We start from the raw sequence: 21,123 nt of genomic DNA, 5'->3' as shown, positions 1-21,123 counted from the left end.
TGTATAAGTAAAACGCTTCATTCATGTTTCATTCTAATACGTTTGTCATCTATATGACTATATCTAAGTGCAGTTAACTTTTTACCCGAATAGAAGACACACTAGCATTGTCATAAAACAAAGTTTTCTAGAAATAGAACATGACATGAGTGATACTGATAATGCTACATTTGTTTGGGAGGCTATGGTTGAAGTAGAAAATGTGTGGTTCTCCAGAAAGAGCTGAACAGTAAGTAAGAAGAGGAAGAAAATCTCCTCCAAAAGAAAAGAAAAGAAATTTTTTTTGTTAATTTATTAATGGCATTGGTAGCAGGTGTTGGAATTGGGAGTTACAACCCAATTTCCTATAACCCTAATCGAGTGGGAGCATTAGCAAAAGCAAGAAAAAGCAAACACGCCCCAGTCTGCTTCCAGTTGAGTCGGGGAAGAACTCTTCTTCCTAATCCTAGGGCTATAAAAGCAAGAGCAGGAGCAAGTCCACGGCAGCTAAAAGTGATAATGGCAACCGAAACCGAGAAATTGGGGATTAAGATCGTCAAAAATCCTCCTGAATCCAAACTCTCCGAGCTCGGCGTTCGCTCCTGGCCCAAGTAAACTCCATCTCATAGATCCTCCTTATTTCTTTTCTTTGATTCATGCTTATAGAATGGGATAAAGAGGAATCCTCACCTCAAATTGTTTTTTTCCCCTTCTTTTGGGCTCATTATTAATCATAGTATTTCTTAGCTGTAACTCTTTGAATCTGAATCATAGATAGGATTCTTGTCCACTCAATTTCACGGCTCTATATCATAAAAGGAAACATTTGGATCTTATACTTTCTTATCTATTTGAGTTAGTCTTGGTTTGTATAGTTTCTTGCTCTTTTTAAGTCCTTGCTCTTCTAGTTTAGAGGTGAAAGCTTGGTCTAAACTAGGTAGCTATAAAATCTAAATAAAACTGAATGTGCTCACTACCAATTAATGCTCTGGTTTCCTTGACCTGAGATCTGGCAAGTTAAGATATTGTGTAGATTTTATAACCATGTTTTGAGCTTCTAATGATCGTTTTTCTTGACAAAACTAGAAAACCAAACGAGGAGAAGTAGAAAACTGTTGTCCCATTGCTGCATTGGCCTTGTATCATCAAATTTCATCAGTTTTGTTTAATCTGAAATAGGTGGGGATGCCCTCCAAGCAACTTTCCATGGACGTACTCTGCAAAAGAAACGTGCTATCTTTTGAAGGGAAAGGTGAAAGTGTATCCCGATGGATCCAAGGAGGCGGTCGAGATTGGTGCCGGTGATTTGGTCGTCTTCCCCAAAGGCATGAGCTGCACCTGGGATGTCTCTGAAGCTGTTGACAAGCATTACCTCTTTGAATGACTGCCTAATTGTTTTCTGGTGAATGCTGTTGAACTACTCCGTGTATATTTCTTCATCAATAAGACAGCTTGATTTGATGTTAAGCTGCTTTTGCTTACATTTGCGAGTTATTACCACAATCCATTCATGAGCAATCCCACCAGTGTTGGTTTTGTTTCACAGTAATCTCCATATGCTACAGAATCTCCAATTATTTGTTACTATGATTTTCTGAAATAATGTAACAATAATCTTTGTGATTTTTTGACAGTGTTCTAGTAGTAGTAAATAACAGCAAGACAGTAAAAAGAGTTGCCCTCATAAATCGTTCATTGTGTTGCTGTAACTGTGCACTAATCTATGACAAACAACACAAAATATTACCATGAAGTCAAGAAGAGATGGTAAAATGACCTATTTCTTTGATAAATAGATACAGAAGTGTAAAACACCATTTTTAGTGTACAACAAACTGCCTGTGTCGCATGGGAAGTATCTATGTTGGCCATCTAGGCTTATGCTACTACACTCTTATTTTCTATCCCCAGTCAACTCAGATATCCCTATCTATAATGAGAAAATGCCAACTAGAAATGGTGAATGAATCAACTGTTACAATATAATCAGGGCAGAAAAACGAGAGGATAAAAAAAATCTTTCTTACAGGCTAAGCTCTTAAGCTACATGCTCATTGCTCTTGATGAAACTTCCAAATCACCTTCCTGCAGGTCAACGTCAGCTGTGGCTTTTCCTTGCTGGAGAAAACGTCGCACTTCAGTCATAGAAAAACTAACTCTGGGGCATAATCTATTACGAGTATTTACATCATACCGTGCTTTCTTTGGTGCTGGCCTCTGCTTGGTATCTCTCCAGAGCACCATCACCACGAAGTAATTTTCCCCCACACCCCGGTACGTCTGTCAGGCCTATTGACTCTTCGTCAATCACAACAGCATCTACTCTATCTGCTCCGGTCTTGGCATCTGGAATCTAAAAGGAAGAACCAATGTATATGGAATACAGGACAACAGAAGGAATCCATTGCTACATACTAATGTGATGAAGACGAAAATTTTTAAAATACATAATAATCAGGTTACCTCATACATAGCATCCGTAAGGAGGCCTTCCAGTATGGCTCTTAATCCTCTAGCACCTGTATTTTTGGCCGTTGCTTTATTGGAGATCAGCTGTAATGCTTTCTTAGTGAAGTGTAACTTGACCTGAGATTTATGTATATTAAACATGTTATTTCATTCAATTCCAAATTGACAGTGGACAAGAAGAGCTCAAGCTTTGGGGAAGATAAAAGCTTACATTGTTCATGTCAAATAACTTCTTGTACTGCTTGCCCAGAGCATTTTTCGGCTCTGTCAAGACCTGCAAAAGAAATGAAGAAGTCAAAATGTTGGGATACATGTAATACAAAGTACATGAGTTGTCTGTGCAGTGGTATTTTCACGAAAGCATTGCAAGTCCTATGGAAGAGAGCCCAAAACAATCTACCAGGTCAGTTCATCGGCTCGACACAATGTAGCTACATTGATGAAATATAGTGTAACCTTCTTTTATCCAGACTTTGTTGCATGCATGGAATGAAGCAGAAGAAAAAACAAATAAGTAAAATGGAGCAATGAGAATTACCTGAACAAGTTGATCTTCTGTAAGGGCTGATAGACTAACCAAAATGGGGAAACGCCCAATAAATTCTGGAATTAGACCATATGCAATAAGATCACTACTTTCTACCTGTGAAAAGGTCACTTTTTCAGACTTCATATACAGGTTAGAGGAAAGTATTATAATTCTCACTATCTCGAGCAAGCCAACAGTATATCTTCAATATCCCAACTTCAGCATTCTTACAGATTCGAGTAGGGATGAAGTCACGACAGCATCAATCACTCCGCCTGCTCTCATGTTAGCACGCACTGGGGCTCCAAACCCAATTGATGAGTCCTGTCTTCTGCAGAATACAATTAAATCTGTGGTTCAGATCATCATACAAACACAACTAGCAGCACAGCTTGCAAGTTCTTTTCTCCCATGACAGAGGAGCTAATGAAAAGGTCATTACCTTTCAGAAATGGTTTTATCTAAATCAATAAATGCACCTCCACATATGAAAAGGATGTCTTTAGTGTCTATCTGGATTAAAATAAGATGCATAACTTGTTAGTCCAACGGAACAGGTATTGAATGGTCAAAGCTGATTTTCAGTGATCTGCTTGCATTTACAGAATTCCATTATAGAGATGTGAGTGTTAGTGGCTTCTTTTTTATTCAAGATCCAGTATGGAAATTGACAAATAGGCATTTAGAAAAGACGTAAGACCATTAGAACCACATACCTGAATGTTATCACCCCGAGGGTGCTTCCTTGCCCCTTTTTCTGGAACGTTGACTATCTGGCATCCAAAGTCAGATATAAGAATTGAAATACTCATTTGATTTAATGACATCAATTCCATGAGAACAAGTGTTTCGTTAGTTACAGATGATTTTGTCACACAACTACAAGAAAGATCATCCACTTTAAAGTTTAAAGTATGCATATGTGGATTCTATAACTGATGGTGCTCATAAGCTATAAAATAGTATGACTAGTAGACAAACGAATATTCATGCCACACTATTGACTTGGACCTTATCAGAGTCATGATAGTGAAGAGTCATACTGGAAGATTATTAACATTGCAATAGAAGATGACAGTGGAACTTTGTAAATTTGTAAAATTGAGATTTACAATCCATCTAACCCTTATGAAATAATTTTACTTATAGTGGCAGTTACAATACTTGATTTATCAAAAAACTTGCAAGCTAATGCCCCCAAATTATTTTATTTTATTTCGCTTTTGTAGAACTTAGTTTCTAGTATATTATTTGTATTTGTACATGAAGAAGTCAACTCCACAAGTGGAAGACATTCATGAGAAATCCAACTCAATCCATATCCAAATAGTTTTAAAGCACAAATAATTTCTTCTAGAGGCAATCATATGACCCATATGCTTAAAGTGGGTCATGTATAATCCCCAAAAGAATACAATGTCAGATATCACAGGACATTACTTACAGTCCCTTCCAACATTTTCAGTAGTGCCTGCTGTACACCTTCACCGGAAACATCTCTGCTGATGTTCAAGCTCTCAGCCTTAAATATCACCAAAAGGATATAATTATATAGTGATTGGTATTGCAGTTAGGAATAAGAAGCTCAAGAACGATTAGAACCTTCTTAGTTATCTTATCAACTTCATCGATGTAGACTATTCCCTGTTGGGCAGCTTGCACATTAAACTCGGCAGCCTTGAAGCAAATGTTAACAGTAAGCCTCAAACTCAATAATGCAAAGAAAATTTGGACATTCAATGCAATCATAGACAAAGGTGAAAATAGGTAACAAAGACTTTCTTTTTTCAATCAAAATGCAGATATATCTATTCCTACACCCTCCCGACCAAGGGTGATAGAGATTAGAGACCAGTAATTTGTATTACTGAAATCTAATACAACAAAAGGATATTTTCTAATCTCAGCCAATCAACCACTTATGTTCATCCAACTTCTAATATAAAAGAGAATGCTTGTGCTAGGCACTACTATATATAACCCACACTTCACTGAGAAATTATGCATTATAGGCAGACATGAATTAGTTTTTTCCACTTTCCCTTGTTTTTTCTTACAGATAGAAAGTGAGTTAGGACATTTTTAAAGTATAGAACTGACACAATCTCTTTACAACTCAGTAGCATTACTAGCATATGCAAAAATTTAGAAGGGAATAAATTGCACTAGTTTATATCACTTTATGTATCCAGCCATGAAAAATTTTAGCAGCCTCTTATATCACTTTAAGTATAGAACTGAAACAATTTCTTTACAACTCAGTAGCATTACTAGCATATGCAAAAATTTAGAAGGGAATAAATTCGTGAAAATTAAAGATGAACCCACATGGCACATCTCTTAACCTTCATGTAACAGACATTAATAAAACATCTTTCTGCAGACCCCATGATATATCTCCAAACATGCATGCCCCATAGGTATCTAAGCCCTTTTAATGGATTGGATTAGAATAATCTATATACAAGCAAGCATATAACAAAGAAATAGTAGGATACCATGAGCAATTTGTACAATATTGATTCGACGTCTTCACCAACATAACCAGCCTGCAATATAAAAATTACTTGGTTTTAGATCTGAAAGAGAAAATGATATGGAAAAAAAATACTGAAAGTAAAAGAAAATAATCAATATATTTTGTTAATTAATTTGCTACTCTCTATGTATGACACCCGACATTTGAAGACTTTAATTCAAATTTAGAGATGGCATTTTTAATGTGATATGGCAAATCAATGAAAAATCTTCGAAGCAAAATATCAAAAGCAGCATGAAGTGTTTCGATTCTTTATTAATGAACTTGAACTTCTTGAGCCAATCAATGGTTCCACTATCTCTTGTGTTCTTATGCCTTCTTATGTTTCTGAGATCTTAAAATAAACAAGATCATGTTCTATTTGCCCTCCTGCCACAACAGATGGTACATATGCTACTACGAGTTGGACAGATTGTTCTGTTATGACTTGGTTTCCGAATGGCATGGAAGAATCAGTGAGCAAATATATCATGTTCTTTGAAACTGCCAAAGCCACATGGGATGACTTAAGACAGATACATTCTAATGACAAGAATGCCTCTGAAGTAGTGGAAACAACTATTTCAAGATAATTTATCACCAATTAATTGGCGATCCACTGTCAATTGGTACTTTAACTTTTCAAGTTAACTTTCTTTTGTGATAATTGATAAGATTTACAATCCTGCATCAAACTCAATTTCCTGATCCACCATACTCTAATGCCACCTAAGTTCTAACTATATGCAGCTGGTTTATATATTCTAACATAGTAACATGTAAAATTGACCACCAACCTGTGTCAAAGTAGTTGCATCCGCAATGACAAAAGGTACATTGACAAAACGTGCAAGAGTTTTTGCAAGTAGAGTTTTCCCTGATTACCATAAAAAACAAGTCAGCGACCTACTTGAGATTACTACAGGAAAAAAATACACTTAAGATACTCTTGCGGTGAAATAGTATAACCAGCATACTGAACCACAGAATAGGGCATAAGCATTTCGCCCATAGTAATCATACCTGAGCCAGTAGGGCCCATCAATAACACATTGCTTTTTTCCAAGTCTACATTTTCATCATCGTCTAATCTGGTCGGTTCAGCTTCCGACCTAGTACATGCCACAAGATATGTAAACTTAGTAAATTTCCATCAACCCCCTTCTCTGCTATGGACATATAAGTTGGAGTATTGTTAAATGATAACTGAGAAATCACAACAGTGCTGAAGCAGCAATGAAGAATACAGATTCTTGGTTGAGAGGGTGCATGGCTGATTTCAACAAACATAGAGGAATCAATTTTTCTGAAGGGTCAGGAAATACTGGGATTGATCAAGCCTGGAATCTAGTGATCAACAAGAGCACTTTAAGCAGGCATGGCAGAAGTTTCCTTCTAGAAGCATTAAGTTTATTTTTCCCATTCTCATGCATACTACCAACAAATGATGAAAAAGAAGACGGCAATATTCACTAACCCCTTTGGAAAGGATGCATGAGAGATCCTTTTGTAGTGGTTGTACACAGCCACTGAAAGCACCTGCCAATATTAACATCAAGGCAGAACTAAAATCTCTTTAGATAAGATCAAACCATGTGAAACGTAATTTATTGGAAAATTTCTCCTGATATTGATAAACCAAGCAAGATAAATTCACTGTATGAAAGTGGCCATATAGATCCCAAAACAAGATAATATCAGTGGATTCTAATTCTATTGAGCATACTACTTTAGAGATTGGTGAAATGGTATTGATACTCTGTGGCTCATTTATACTTATACATGAGGATGCACAGTGGTAGTATACAGTCGAACGGAGTGGCAAGTAAAAGGAATGGAGAAAATGAGGACCTTTTTGGCACGTTCCTGGCCGATGACAAATTTATCCAGCCCCTTGCAAATCTCCTTTGGTGTTGGAAAGTTTTGGCCAAGATTAGACCCACCCCAGGTGGTCTTCTCTCCATTGTTAGCACCAGTTCGAGGGCCTGATGCTCGAATGGCATTGACGCCAGGGGCAAAGGGTGGGCCGGGTGGGGTATGCACGGCGATCCCATTTCCTGATTGGGAGGGGGGCGGGGGTGGAGGCGGGGGCCAGTTTTCTGGTGGCTCACTACCATACGACCGCAAGGTCTCCCAGAAGGAAGGGCGAAAACGCTTGCCGTAGTCCTGACCATCAGTCAATTTCTTGTCGGAATTGGAGTTCTTGCTTTTAACCCTGCCAATCTCAATGAAACTTCCCTGAAGAGGAGACATCTTGAACGGCCTGAAGTAATAGGCCGTTTTACAGTTGGGGCATAGATTTACAGCTTGGAAAGCATTCCCTCCAGCAGCACCATCTTTGTTATTATGGGTGCTCTTGCTAGCAGCATCAGGTGCATCCGCATTTGAATCGGGTGCATCGGAATTGGGAGGAATTAGGTGGTGGGGGCGGTTGGTGAAAAGGAGATCCATTTGCTTGGAGCAGCGAGGGCAATTAGCCTCCGCCCTAATTCTCCGGGTAGAGGGGCGGTGCTCATCGTCGTCGCCACCGCCCCCGCCCTGGTCCCACTTGTATCTTGCCTGCACTCCGATGAAGGATTCCCTCCGCTTCACAGCGTGCAAGCAATTGACCAATCCTCGCTTTCGCACCGGCGAATAAGAATGATCGCACCTCCACCTCCCTTTACCGACCACCTCTCTCAGTATTGTCCATCTCCAAACTCCCGACATCTTTCTTGTATCTCCGATTAATCAATCAAGTTGGTGTCTTTTGAGTGAAAATAGAGAGTATTTATTTAGTGCATGACGGAATGTGTATTATCCAATGGAATCTAATCTAATCCAAACGAGGAAATGAACGAATACCACGGCACAACATCAAAGTGGGAGCGCATTTGTAGGATAATTGAAGCCCAGAATAGAATAAGATCAACTCCAACACTCACTCCAAGTCCAACAGATGGAATTTCATGTCGCCGATCTGAATTTTGAGAAAGAGAATTGGAAGACGATGATCCCCTTTCACTCACTAAAATTGGATATGTCACTTGCTTCTTTCCGATAATCTCCTTGTTTTAATTAAAGGTTAATTGTGATAATTAGAGCCTAATTGTGAAAGTGGCAATAGTGAGAAAGCACTAATTTCATTTTACGTGCTCCCTCCATTGGCGGATTCAGACTTTTAAAATTGACTTTTAAAATTGGGAATACAAATTTATAATAAATAAACATATTAAATATAATACTACTTTAAAATATAAATAAGATAAAATATATTATATTATAAACCACCACAAAATAGTGTAAAAAAGAAAGAACATAAAAAAGAATTCCTAAAATTATCAAATATAGTAATAACTATCCGAATAAGTATACAAAATAGAAAATAAAATAATAATCTGCAAAATAGAAAATAGAACATAAGTATACACAAAATAGGAGATATTTGACTATCGGAATAAGTATACAAAATATAAAATAGAATAATAATCTACAAAATAGAAAATAAGTATACACAAAATAGGAGAGAATGAGGAATCAAACTCAGGTCTCCACTTGGAAAAAACGCCTCACCACCGCTGCATCACTAATGCTTTTTGAAATATTAATCACAATACTATAACAGGTAGACAATTGTTTGGGTATAATGTATGCTAGTAATAGAGGCGTGTGTTAGGTGAAAGTCTCCACGATAAAATGCAATTCGCTAATTTGATAGTAAAGAGTGGTGATTTTTTTCTATGTGTTTTTCATTTTTACGAGTAATAAAAATAACTGTGTTTGAAATAATTAATGGAAATTTTTAATTTAAAACATTTTGTATAAATTTAAAACATTGATGAAACTTTTTGTATGTATAATGTAATTGGAAGTAACGGTGTTAGCAATGACTTAACGGAATGTATTAATTTAAAACATTAATATAACTTTTTGTATGAAATATGTAAACTTAATACTTTTTATACTAAATTGAAACAAAATTAAATATTTTGTATAAAACCTTTAATTACCCCCTTATTTACCAAACCCGGCACTAAATAAAAACGACACATAGAAACAAAGAAAAACAATCAATCATCTTTGCTGAAACACAATCACACCACAATCACCGCACCTCCTCCGCCACCGCCGCCGCTCCGACTAGGTCGCATCCTCCGGCGGGGTCAGATTTCAAACTTCCATCAATCGGCGAATTTCCACCCGCAGCGATGCCGGCCTCTGTGGCTTCGAATCAATCCAGCTGCCCTGAGGACTTGATCGGACGGCTGAGCTCAGCACAGGCACCACACGAGGCTAAGCTGAAGGCGCTGAGGGACTTGAAGAACCAGATAATAGGAAATCGTACAAAAAAGCTGGCCTTCTTGAAGCTCGGCGCCGTGCCTTCAATTGTCGCTATTCTCGCCTCTTCTGCTACGGCCTCCAGCACCGCAGGGGCCGGCCGCGACTTCCATGAGTCGTTTCTGATCCAGTCTGCGGCGGCTATCGGGAGCTTTGCATGCGGATTGGATGCAGGAGTTAAGGCTGTGCTGGATGCTGGGGCTTTTCCCATTCTCTTCACTCTAATTTCCCATCCAAATCAGAAAGTATAATTATTTACTTGATTGTATTTATATAATAGATTCAAGTGATTTTTTTCTATTTTTTTTATGTTTCTAGGGATAATGAATCAAAACATGGCCTAAATTTGGAAATTCAGTTGATTATTAAGTTAATCCCTCGAGAACGATGTATCAAAGCTGCTCAAGTTCAGTTAGTTTCTCAGTTAGGAGCTAAGGAATCCCTTTGGTTTTAGTGATTAAGCAAAGCTTTAAGGAAATCAAAAGTTGAGCTATCTGCTCCTTTAGATTGTTTACTTTCTTCTTCGCTTTAATCTTTGTGAGAATAGCAATGGTATTTGTGACCTTTTCTTACAATGAAAAAGTTAATGCTACGAGCCTACCACATCTACACCAACTCCTCTCAAATGCTTGAATCGAAGTTTTGCTGTGTTTTCTTTTAATAACGTGATAATCATGTATAGTAAATAAGAAACTATGCCTGTTAGCAACATTGTATATCTAGTCTCATTCTACTTATTACTCTTGTTAGCGAAGAGGTGTACATGTTTTATTCGCTTAGACTTTGGTAGCCCTAATGTCAACTCAATTTAATAACATTACCTTCTAGCATACCATATTCTTAACTTTTTAACATTTGAATTACTACATCAGAGGCATAATAGCCTCTAGCTTGATTCGATAATGTGGAGCTGGAGTTATCATATCATGCATACATTTTTTAGGAACTGTTATGGTATTGAATGCAATATCATAGTACTTCTTTCTGATCAATCATACTATAGGATGAGTGAATGTATAATGTTGCCTACACCATAGAGTTTTTAAAATTTCTAATGCATCGTCCACCACATGTAATCTTTACCGATATCAATAAATTTGGAGCCTCGGATGCAGGTTGTTGATGCAAGTGCCCGATCACTTAAATTGATCTATCAGTCAAAATTGGCTCCAAATTATGATTTTCTTCAAGAAAAAAATATGGAGTTCCTCCTTTCACTACTGAACAGGGAGAATGAGAATGTTACTGGTCTTGCTGCAAGCATTATCACGCATTCATGCCAAACCACTGTCGAGCAGCAGGTATTGAGTGAAGCTGGAGTTATAAAAAGGCTTGTTGGTCTTCTTGGGGGTTCTCTAATTCAGCGGGATGCTAGCTTGGAATCTTTGGCTGCTGTCATCAAGAATAATCCAGAAGTTGTGTCAAGGTTCATAGTGCCTGAAAATGGAAGGGAATTAAGTATTGTGATTGAGCTGATGAAGGATAAGTGCCCTCGGACGAGGTTATTAGCCTGCATGTGTCTGATCAACATAAGGAATGCTTCAGTGTCTAGTCTTCAAGACCCAGGAATTAAAAATAAATTGGTGCTAATATTACTTGAGCTTCTTGATGATCCTGGTCAAGTTGGTGATGAGGCTCCCTTTGTGATGTCCAATTTGATTTCTGAAAAAGAAGATCTGCATCAACTAGCCTTTAATGCAAATGTTGTTGAGAAGCTATGTGAAAACTTAAATAAAGGTTCATTCAGGCCCAAACGTTCCGAAGGGATATTTCTAGCACTGTCTGATCTCTGCTCAAAGCTGGAATGCTGCCGAGAAAAGGTCCTTAAATTAAAGGTTAGTAGTTACTATCTGCTGAGCTTTTGATACTATATGTACCTATTCCTTTTCTCTTATTTAACAGATGTGTTTATATGAATTCAGGCATGCATGACACAATGAAACTTGCAGTCATATTATTGGTTAGTTAAGAAGTTGAGTAATATTTTGGGCTGATCATTTTGTTACTTTTGGTTGACGTTGGTTACTATTGATAGCTATCATACTAAACTAAGTCAATGTCTTCGTTCAGTTGTTTTGTTAAAGATGACGGGGCATCCTTGGTCCTTACTTGATATAATTCTGCAACATTTCTTGATAAGGATGTTTCCTAATCCCTGCAGATTAGTACTCTAGTTATTAATTTCTTTATTAGTATTTGTTCCATTAAAGAGTACTGTATTATTAGACTGTTAGAGATAGAGTTGGAGTTGGTTTAGGAGTCTTTATTTAGTTACTATATTATTCAAAGTAGGAGTCTATTATTTGTTATTATAATTAGCCCCTCATTGGAGAGCTATGTTTCTTGGAGTTCAGAGTTTAGGATGGTAGTTAGTAGCAGGGCCTCTCTAGGGGATTTATCTTTTTAAATTTATTTTCTGTTCAGTTTCTAAGTTTTGGTTAATAGCAAATAAGACCTTAAAAAAGGCTGAGGCATTCTTTAAAGATCATAGACATGCTTTAGTGCTTCCAGATTGATATTATTATCTTAGTTCAAGTCCTTTTTATATCTTTTGTGACCAAAAAAGAATTTCCTTAGAAGGTTGAGGATTTTAGCTGACGATTACACTTAACCAAACTAAGGGGAGGATTTATGTTTATCTGCTAACCAAACCAAGGGGAGGAAATACGTGTATCTACCTGTTTTTTCCAAATCCATCAACTATAAATTTGATTGACTTCCTTTGATTTATCATTTTATTATTAAAATTTGCTGGTCTAATTCATTTGGTGTTTTTTGTTTCTAGTTTTTTTTTTTACTTTTTCACTCCTTTATGAGCTGTTCATCAGTCTTTTCTTTTATAACATGAAACACTGTTTGGCTCCTTTTCTGCAGTTGTTATGTTGTTTGATAAAACCCTGCATGATCGAGCCTGCACTTTTCTCTTGTCATTAAGTGATTAAGTTCCAAAGTTTGTAAAAAAGGGTGGTAGCAAGCATATGAAATATAAGGTTCTTGCAATATGGTGGTGGGTGAGGTGAGGGAGGATATATATTCCCCTAATTAGTTTATTTACTGGCCAACTTTCTTTCCTGGATGTTGAAATTCAGATGATGCTCGATTCTTGTAAATTGTGCTCGAATTTTATTAGTTAATATATGGCTATTCCATGCAGGTGTTAGCTTCTGTTAGGGAAGCATTGGTTCATGATAGTGCTGAAGTGCGTGCTGCAGCTTGCATTTTCTTGAAGAATGTTGCCCGTTCTATCAAGGTTTGTCATGTGAAACAGATCAATTGTTTTTCCTGAGTCTCTCCTTTGTGTTGAAAATTTGCTAACAAATCACTTTTCAGAGTTTGAGTGCAGGTACCTTTATGAATGAAGAGATTGTGGTTCCTTTAGTTCAACTAATGGGTAGCTCCTTTACTTCTGAGCAGGTATATTTTGTTCTTCTCTTAGTTAAGCTTCCTTGTATGTGTTACAGTTACATCCGTTTAAGATGTACTCCCTCCATCTCATTAGTGTTCAGGCATTTCTTTTGGGCAGGGAGATTGAGGAATACATTTTTAATGAGTTAAGTGGAGTAAGAATAAAGTAGGAAAGAGAATAAAGTAGATAAGTAATGAGCGAATAGTATGAGAGAGACTAAAGTAGGTGAGAGTAAAGCAACTGTTGGATTTTGCCAAAAAGGGAAATGAATCAACTGTAATGGGACGGCGCAAAAATGAATATGACTCAACACTAATGGGACGGATGGAGTACAATATTTTGGAATAAGTCATTGATTAAGCTCTTATTGAAGGAAACATAATGAGCTAGTTGTTGTATACTGAGGTAGAATAGTATTAAATCTGCCAATTTGAGGACTTTCGAGCAAAAGCATTTGTGATTTACAACGTTAAACTTAAAGAAAAAATATGTGACTCCTCTGCCTAATGAAAATCAATACCCTTAGATACAACCTCTAATGACGAGTAATTTTGAACATTCATAACAGTTGGAATGTTTGGAATTTGAGAATGGATAATATATGATTGGGAAGTACTTGAGTTGGCTTTCCAATGCCTTTGCATATACATGTTTAAATGAGGATGAGAGAAAAACTCACGTAGCTATTTCATTATAAGTTGATTCACCAATCAGTACATACCAGACAGTAATGGTGTCAAGTATCTTTATGGAACTTTAATAATTATAGTTTTATGTAAGTGAGATTATTAAATACCACATTGAGTAGAAAGAGATGTCTAGTTTCTATTTAAAAGTCAAAGGCGGATGATTTTTTTTCTTGTGTTTATAAACAGTCTGTAGATAAGCTAGAAAGGCTTTCTTTTTATGTTCTCTTTCATGCACTATTTGACTGATCAGTCCTTATATAATAATACATGCATTTCATCCGTGAATGTTTTTCCTAAAACAAATGAATCTGTCCTTGATAAATACTACTATTAGTATAAATGTTTTTTATGTTGTCATCATTTTTTCATGATTATGAGAGAAGTACATATGAAAAGAGGGACAGGATTTGGAATTAATTTGTTGAAGTAAGTACTTGAATTCCAAGAATAGTTGAATGTGATTTTTCAATGTGCTCTCAGTCAGGGAAATGATGCAGAAGCAAAAAATTAGATTTTAATGTCAATATATTCTCTCAGAGGCATATCATTATGGTGGTAGGTCATGAATATGTTAATTACATTAATTTTATTAAGTATTATAGTAAAGAAGTGAAGCAACAACACGTTTCTGTGCAAGCAAATCTTGCTATTTTACTCATCTATTATGCAATGTCCCCAATGCAAATTTTAGAGCGTAAAAATATGCCGATTGTCAACCAACTTAAGGACCCAGCATATCTTACTCCTCACCTGATATCACTTTTTTGGGGAATGTATATATGATGATGTCATGATATCAGTTTTTCCATTGTTAGAGCATCTCCAATGGCGGACGTCCGATCGGACATCCGCGACGGGCGACCGGGACGTCCGCCATTGTAACGAAGGCACTCGGATACGGATGTCCCGTATGGACGTCGCATGTCCTCGGACGTCCGGGCAACGGGCGGGCGGACGTCCGCCATTGTGGCATGGGTCGGACGTCCGGTATTTATTTTTTTATTTTTTATTTTTTTAAACTCTATATATACGGCTCGTTGAACTTCATTTCATTCCCGTATTCCGTGTCAAAATTACAATTCCGTTACGTAATTAAATAATTGTGATTTTTTTTAATTGCGGGAAGTCCTAGTGGGAAGGGCGATGGGAAGGGCGGATTGTGCAGGGGAAGTCCTAGTGACGTGACAGTGGGATGGGAAGTCCTAGTGACGTGGTAGGAGGTGTTTTTGGGAAGTCCTAGTGGATGTCCGAGTGGGACATCCGTGCATTGGAGATGCTCTTACTAAATACGTGCTGCTCCTTTAGTATTTATTCTGATTCATGCGATGCACACAACGTGATTTATACAAGCTCTGCATGGGTTTGTGCGATCTCAAACCAATATATTAAAAGAGAGAATATATATTCCTTGATTCTGAGTTCTTTTCAGGTTGCTGCTCTGGGGGCTATAAGCAATGTGGTGGTTGATTTCAATGCAAATAAATCTGTGTTCACACAATGTGGAGGTGTGACACAGCTGGTTCTGCTTTCAAAGTCTGTTGAATCCACTATTAGAACCAATGCTGTATGGGCCTTAAAAAATCTCACATTCCTTGGAAACAACCAATGTAAAGAAGAGATTTTGCTGGAACTATCAACATCCACATTAACAAGCCTCATTAGTGGTAATTGTCACTCAAAATTAGTAACATGAACCTCTATTGTGTTTGATATGCTATTTGACCATCCCTACTTATTGTAAATGATAGACCCTGAAGCTTCTGTTCAAGAGCAAGTTTTGGCGCTTGTTCGTAATCTCGTAGATGGCACTGTAAACTCAATCGATTATGTGTTTGGGGAGGACGCTCTTCTCCTGCATTCTATAGGAAGGCAATTACGGAACAATGTGAAAGCTGAAGTTCTGGTTCAAGTAAGGACATCCTCCCCTGTTTACACATTATATGATAATTTAGTAAAAGTTTTACGGAGTCATTTGTAAAAAAATGGGCTCTAATGGTTCGCACCATGCTTTATAGTACTAAAATATATCCCAAAGTTTTTATCCATTTATTTGTTCAAATATGTACGTGTAGTGTACTAGTGTTTTGTAAATACATATTTACTTTTATGTTAAGTTCTTTAATATTACAATGTTAATAACATTCACAAGTAGAAATATAAATAAATATGGTAGGTTTTGATATCTTTTTATGAATAAAATTAAAAAATTTCAAACTTGATTTGGTTTGGTTACTAATGAAAGTCGTTTCCATAACTTGTGTAATATGTAGTGGGTGCTTTAGAAGAAGGAAATATAATGTATAGCAAATTGAAGAAATAATATTGTTGTGGGATAAGAAGTTCAAATACGATTTTCATGATCTTTCGTGTCAAAAGCGTTCTGGTTTCTACCAAGGACAATCTACATATTCTGAATTCGATTATATTATGTGATACTGATTATTATTTTAAAAATGATCTTTAAGTTATTTTCATGATATATCTCTGTTAATAATTGCTTTTACAATTTACTCATGATGATTTTTGTGTTAGCTGTCTTTCGTACTATATACACCATGAGAATAATATATCCTATCTAGGGTATGTACGTCCTCAGCAATGTGGCTTCTGGGAACGAGCACCACAAAGAAGCAGTTATGAGCGAACTTTTTGGACAGGCAGGCAATAATAGAGAGTCGATATTGGTCAGATTTTTGCAGAGTAGTAACAGCCAACTGTGTACAGCTGCAGTTTGGGCTATTGTAAATCTTACTCTTCCAAGCAGTCCAGGTGCATGTGGCAGGGTTACGGAATTCTGGAATGCGGGGATTGTATCTCAACTAAAGAATATGGTGAATGACCCTTGTCTCGATGTCAAGGTGACTACTAAAATAAACTATCCTGGCAAAGTGATATTTGAATCCTTTTGTTACCGAAGTTATTTACTTGTTTTCCTGTTGCAGCTCCAAACCAGAACTGCTCTTAGACAGCTGATGACATTTGGGGATGCTTCAACATGAGCGTGTCTTAAATATGCCACTTCCTCGACGAACGCTCAATGAAAACATGGCACTCCTGTGTCATGGATTGGGGTCAATTGAACTTGTGCAGCTCTCTTGATGAGATTTTGGGTTTTGTTTGATCACCACCATGATTCATGCAAGGATTTTTGGTAAATATAGTCGAAGCCACGAGGGTGAAATGTGCACCAATCACATAGCTAATGTATTCGAACTGGAAAATGCACTATCATTCTTTGGACTATGTACATCTTATATATGGCCGAAGACAACTTTTTTTATTATTCTGGAATTTGATTCCATTTCTGGACATGAATTTAGAATGCGGATTGATTTGCTACAATTCACATAATTGAATGGCGGAAATTCTCTGATAACGTTGTGCTCCGGTGATCCAACTCCTCTGTAGCAGTTCGAGCAAATGTCTCAATGTGGTCGTATTTGTGGAGAACATGTCGGCAACCTGACAGTCGGATTATCCTTTAATTCTAGCATCACATCTTAAACCAATGTGAAAGGATAAATATTTGGTTTTAAACCAATGTGAAAGGATAAATATTTGGTTTTAAACCAATGTGACAAGTCTAGCTATCATTTATACAATTGCCAACCTAATGAATTGATTTTGTGTGTTTTTTTCATGTCAAAATCTTCACATGTTATAGTTAAAAGGATGCCGTTTTATATACTTATATATTTTAATTTGATTATTAGCTTATAAAATACTACAACGAACTATGCATACCTTCTTAAACTGCACCAACAGTACTTTTTTTTATTTAAAGAAAACATCATTTGGACTTAAAAGTTTAAATTTCTCACTCATGTAGATAAAATTTTCATGTTAATAGAAGCATTCATTTTGTTGAAAAAGATCCATGCATCATATTTTATGGGGGTTTCGGTTTTACTTGAAACCGAACTGCTCGTAATGTAAAAGGCTAACAGAACAGAGGAAAAAAGCATTCAGTACTAAAAACACCAAAACCAGATCTTATTTACCAAAAAAATGAAAACAGTATACACATGTATAGAATTGAAGAAAACATTGCGTGCCTCATCCTGATGCTAATGAACCCCTAGCTTATAACAATAACAACAATAGAGAAACATGGAAAAAATTTTGTGAAGAAAGAAACCGATAATGTAACACTCAGCCAAAAAATTGGGGGGGCGGGGACGTCTGTGTAGTCGTTTATCTACCCTCGTTAGCTAACTGTAGCGAGCCTTCTCTCAACTTCACGCTAAGACAGTTCAACCTCTCACGACAAGATGTTTTTCTCCAATCTGTACCAGCCTTCATCATCGTAGCAAATTCTTCATAACTTATCCGGCCGTCCTGTTATCCACAATCGAAAATATGTTTGTATTCAAAACAAATAAAACAATACTTCTGTCTTCTTGATTTTTCATCTAAGCGTTAAGTTTAGTTCAGTCGAATATAGTACTTCTTTTTTTCCAAACATGCGAAGACAGAATAAGGAAAATTTCACAAAGTATAGGTGTTGCTGACCTTATTTGTATCAACATCATGCATTATAGAAGTGATGACCTCCTTCTTGTTGGCATCGTTGTTATCGCACAGAGCTTCCCGGAGCTCTTCAATCTCAATATATCCACTCTCGTTACGGTCGAAATGGGAAAAAGCTTTGTGAATATGTTCATCGTTGACCATCTTTCTCATATGCACAGTGACAGCAACAAAGTCGCCATAATTCAACGTTCCATCTCCATCGACATCAGCCTAGAATATGAAATTTGAACATCAACAGTTATCCCAAGTACATAATAGAGGAGACTCCATAAGATATATACTAATCCTTACAGCTTCCATTAGAATATGAACATCAACGTCCGAGATCTGATGGCCAAGTTTGTGCAAACCAATTCTGAGCTCCTCGACGTTAATTTTGCCCATTTTCCTCGAGTCCATCATATCAAATGCTTCCTTCATCCCAGACTCTTCCTCCATGGACAAGTTCTCTGCCACAACCTACATATGCAATAAGGCAATGATATTGGAAGAATAGTTTGTTTGGGGAAGAATAGTAGTAGTAATAAACTAGGAAACTAGGGCACCTTTAGAGCCCTTTTCTTGAGCTTATTCATCACAGAGAACTGTTTTGGCCTTGCTTTCACAGTTTCGCCAACGGAGGCATCTGGTGCCTTCTTCGTATGTTGCATCCAAGGATGATCTGCATTAAAGATGTACATGTTCCATCATCTCAAACATATAAGCAAGTGAAATAAAATGTAGTATTTGCTAGAAGCTCGCATTACCAAGGACTTGTTGAGCAGTAAGGCGTTGAATAGGATCAGGGTTGAGCATTTTCTTTACAAGCTCTTTGGCACTATTCGAAACTCTAGGCCAAGGTTCTCGCTTAAACTCAACAGCAGATCGAATGATTGCTTGAGCCACTCCTTGCTCGGACTCTGTGTAAAGATAGATGTGAGAAACTTAAGTAGAAGAAAAGAAGGATGAGAGACATAAAGCAGAAATAACGAACCTGCCCAAAATGGAGGAACACCGCAAAGCAGAATATAAAGGATGACACCAGCACTCCAAATGTCGATTTCTGGTCCATAGTTGCGTTTTAGAACCTCAGGAGCCATGTAGTACGGGCTCCCAACAATTTCGTTGAAACGTTCACCTGTAAATCACATTAGGACATCAGATTTAAATGGAAACCATTAACTTGGCATAGGAAAACACTTTATGAGTATATACCAGGTTTGAAGAAAACCGACAGCCCAAAGTCGATTGCTTTTATGGGAGATGTTTCATTCTTATTTGCGAAAAGGAAGTTTTCTGGTTTGAGATCACGATGCATGACTCCTTGTCGGTGGCACGCCTTAACATAACACAAAAAGCAATACGAAATCACGAAGTGAGGGACACACGAGGCATGCTGAAGCGAATGTAACACAAAGGAGAAGAAACCAATTCGATATCTAAATCCAATATTGAGCAAGCAATACACGATTATTATAACACGGTTGCAAATCAACCTGAATAACTTCAATGACGGTCTTCATGACAACGGCTGCTGCCTTCTCTGTATAATGCCCCCGAGCTACAATCCTGTCAAACAGTTCGCCACCTTCACATAGTTCCATCACAATATGCACCGCGCTATCATCTTCATAAGTATCCTTCAAGCTCACAACATTTGGGTGCTTAGGCATATGCTTCATAATCTCGACCTCCCTCCTCACGTCTTCAATATCGACTTCAGTCCTCAGCTTCTTCTTTGATATTGACTTGCACGCGTATCTCTCCCCGCTCACCACATCCGTACACAGATAAGTAATGCCGAATTCGCCCTGGCCGAGCTCACGCCCAAGCTTGTATCTCTCCTTGATGTTATGGCCACCAGGATCCTTCAACACGACGAGCTTTTTACGGGTTGCATGATTTACGGAAAATGGATTCAGCTTGTTATGTTTGTTGTTCTTGTTCTTCTTCTTCTTCTTCTTCTCTCCAGAGTGTTTGAAAGGGGTCACACAGCAGTTTCCCATGATGCAGAGGAAGATTGCCTTCCTTCACACCACCTTACCTTGGCAAAATCACACAACACACCAATCCAATTCAGATAAAAGCTCTCAAAACACCTATCTAGGGAAAAATGAGACAAATCCAACCTTCACAATACATTATCTTAGAATTCAGAAAATCATGCATTTTTTTTTTCAATATTCATATGATCTAACAACCAGAGATGAGAGAGATAATATGTATATATATATATATACATATTATCTCTCTCATATATATATATATATATATATATATTGATTCATAAGCAATAACAATGAATGGAATCGAAAAAGTGCAAAAAAAAGGTGAAACCTTGAATAATGTTGAGCCTAGGGGGATTCAGCATATGATGCAAGCATGCTCAACAAAGAAAACTGAAGATAGGAAATGTGATGACGCATGAAGGAGCTCCTGCGCCATGGGATGTGATTAGAGAAAGAGAGAATTCAAAAAGCTCTTCCACAGAGACTTTTTGTGAGATTCTCTCTCCTCAACTTCCAACTTCCCCCTTTGCTTCTTGTTTTTATACTTTTTTTTGAATCAATATATATGCTTCCTTTTCGCTTGCCGTTCTTCTCTTATTACCTTTATTTAGTATTCCACCTTTGCAATATCCAACCAAATTTATGACATCCTTATTTTTTCTGCATGAATGGTTTGTCACTATCTTGTCCATCAA

The 21,123-nt window shown here is 37.2% G+C and overlaps 4 protein-coding genes across 6 annotated transcripts; 2 read left to right on the top strand and 2 right to left on the bottom strand.

The window, feature by feature from the left end:
* Window positions 1–98: 98 nt before the first annotated feature.
* LOC121781674 lies at window positions 99–1,522 on the top strand. The gene is made up of 2 exons (XM_042179386.1): window positions 99–590; window positions 1,159–1,522. Exons 1-2 carry the CDS (start codon window positions 298–300, stop codon window positions 1,361–1,363), a joined length of 498 nt encoding a protein of 165 aa, XP_042035320.1. The 5' UTR covers window positions 99–297; the 3' UTR covers window positions 1,364–1,522.
* Window positions 1,523–1,744: 222 nt separating this feature from the next.
* On the bottom strand, window positions 1,745–8,576 carry LOC121781636 (CLP protease regulatory subunit CLPX3, mitochondrial-like). The gene is made up of 15 exons (XM_042179358.1): window positions 7,347–8,576; window positions 6,973–7,034; window positions 6,519–6,607; window positions 6,293–6,372; window positions 5,476–5,526; window positions 4,580–4,654; window positions 4,422–4,499; window positions 3,694–3,750; window positions 3,420–3,490; window positions 3,209–3,308; window positions 2,987–3,091; window positions 2,660–2,722; window positions 2,443–2,565; window positions 2,174–2,332; window positions 1,745–2,097 (listed from the first exon to the last, which is right to left on the bottom strand). Exons 1-15 carry the CDS (start codon window positions 8,202–8,204, stop codon window positions 2,023–2,025), a joined length of 2,046 nt encoding a protein of 681 aa, XP_042035292.1. The 5' UTR covers window positions 8,205–8,576; the 3' UTR covers window positions 1,745–2,022.
* A 941-nt stretch (window positions 8,577–9,517) lies between these two features.
* Window positions 9,518–17,190, top strand: LOC121781618 (armadillo repeat-containing protein 8-like). 2 transcript variants are annotated; one of them, XM_042179345.1, is made up of 8 exons: window positions 9,518–10,057; window positions 10,928–11,647; window positions 12,967–13,062; window positions 13,143–13,226; window positions 15,337–15,571; window positions 15,656–15,816; window positions 16,487–16,765; window positions 16,850–17,190. In XM_042179345.1, the coding sequence occupies exons 1-8, from the start codon at window positions 9,683–9,685 to the stop codon at window positions 16,904–16,906; spliced, it is 2,007 nt and encodes a 668-aa protein (XP_042035279.1). In that variant the 5' UTR covers window positions 9,518–9,682; the 3' UTR covers window positions 16,907–17,190. The 2 variants fall into 2 exon arrangements, with proteins under 2 accessions (XP_042035279.1, XP_042035285.1); XM_042179351.1 differs by lacking the exon at window positions 16,850–17,190 and having other exon boundaries at window positions 16,440–16,578.
* A 686-nt stretch (window positions 17,191–17,876) lies between these two features.
* On the bottom strand, window positions 17,877–20,937 carry LOC121781600 (calcium-dependent protein kinase 8-like). 2 transcript variants are annotated; one of them, XM_042179331.1, is made up of 9 exons: window positions 20,757–20,937; window positions 19,916–20,463; window positions 19,635–19,758; window positions 19,414–19,557; window positions 19,187–19,339; window positions 18,986–19,101; window positions 18,732–18,899; window positions 18,420–18,650; window positions 17,877–18,245 (listed from the first exon to the last, which is right to left on the bottom strand). In XM_042179331.1, exons 2-9 carry the CDS (start codon window positions 20,423–20,425, stop codon window positions 18,102–18,104), a joined length of 1,590 nt encoding a protein of 529 aa, XP_042035265.1. In that variant the 5' UTR covers window positions 20,426–20,463; window positions 20,757–20,937; the 3' UTR covers window positions 17,877–18,101. The 2 variants fall into 2 exon arrangements, with proteins under 2 accessions (XP_042035265.1, XP_042035261.1); XM_042179327.1 differs by having other exon boundaries at window positions 19,916–20,458.
* Between the last annotated feature and the right edge of the window lie 186 nt (window positions 20,938–21,123).

This window comes from Salvia splendens, chromosome 2, assembly GCF_004379255.2.
Source record: "Salvia splendens isolate huo1 chromosome 2, SspV2, whole genome shotgun sequence".
NCBI classification, from domain to species: domain Eukaryota; kingdom Viridiplantae; phylum Streptophyta; class Magnoliopsida; order Lamiales; family Lamiaceae; genus Salvia; species Salvia splendens.
This window is presented reverse-complemented; position numbering and strand designations above follow the sequence as displayed.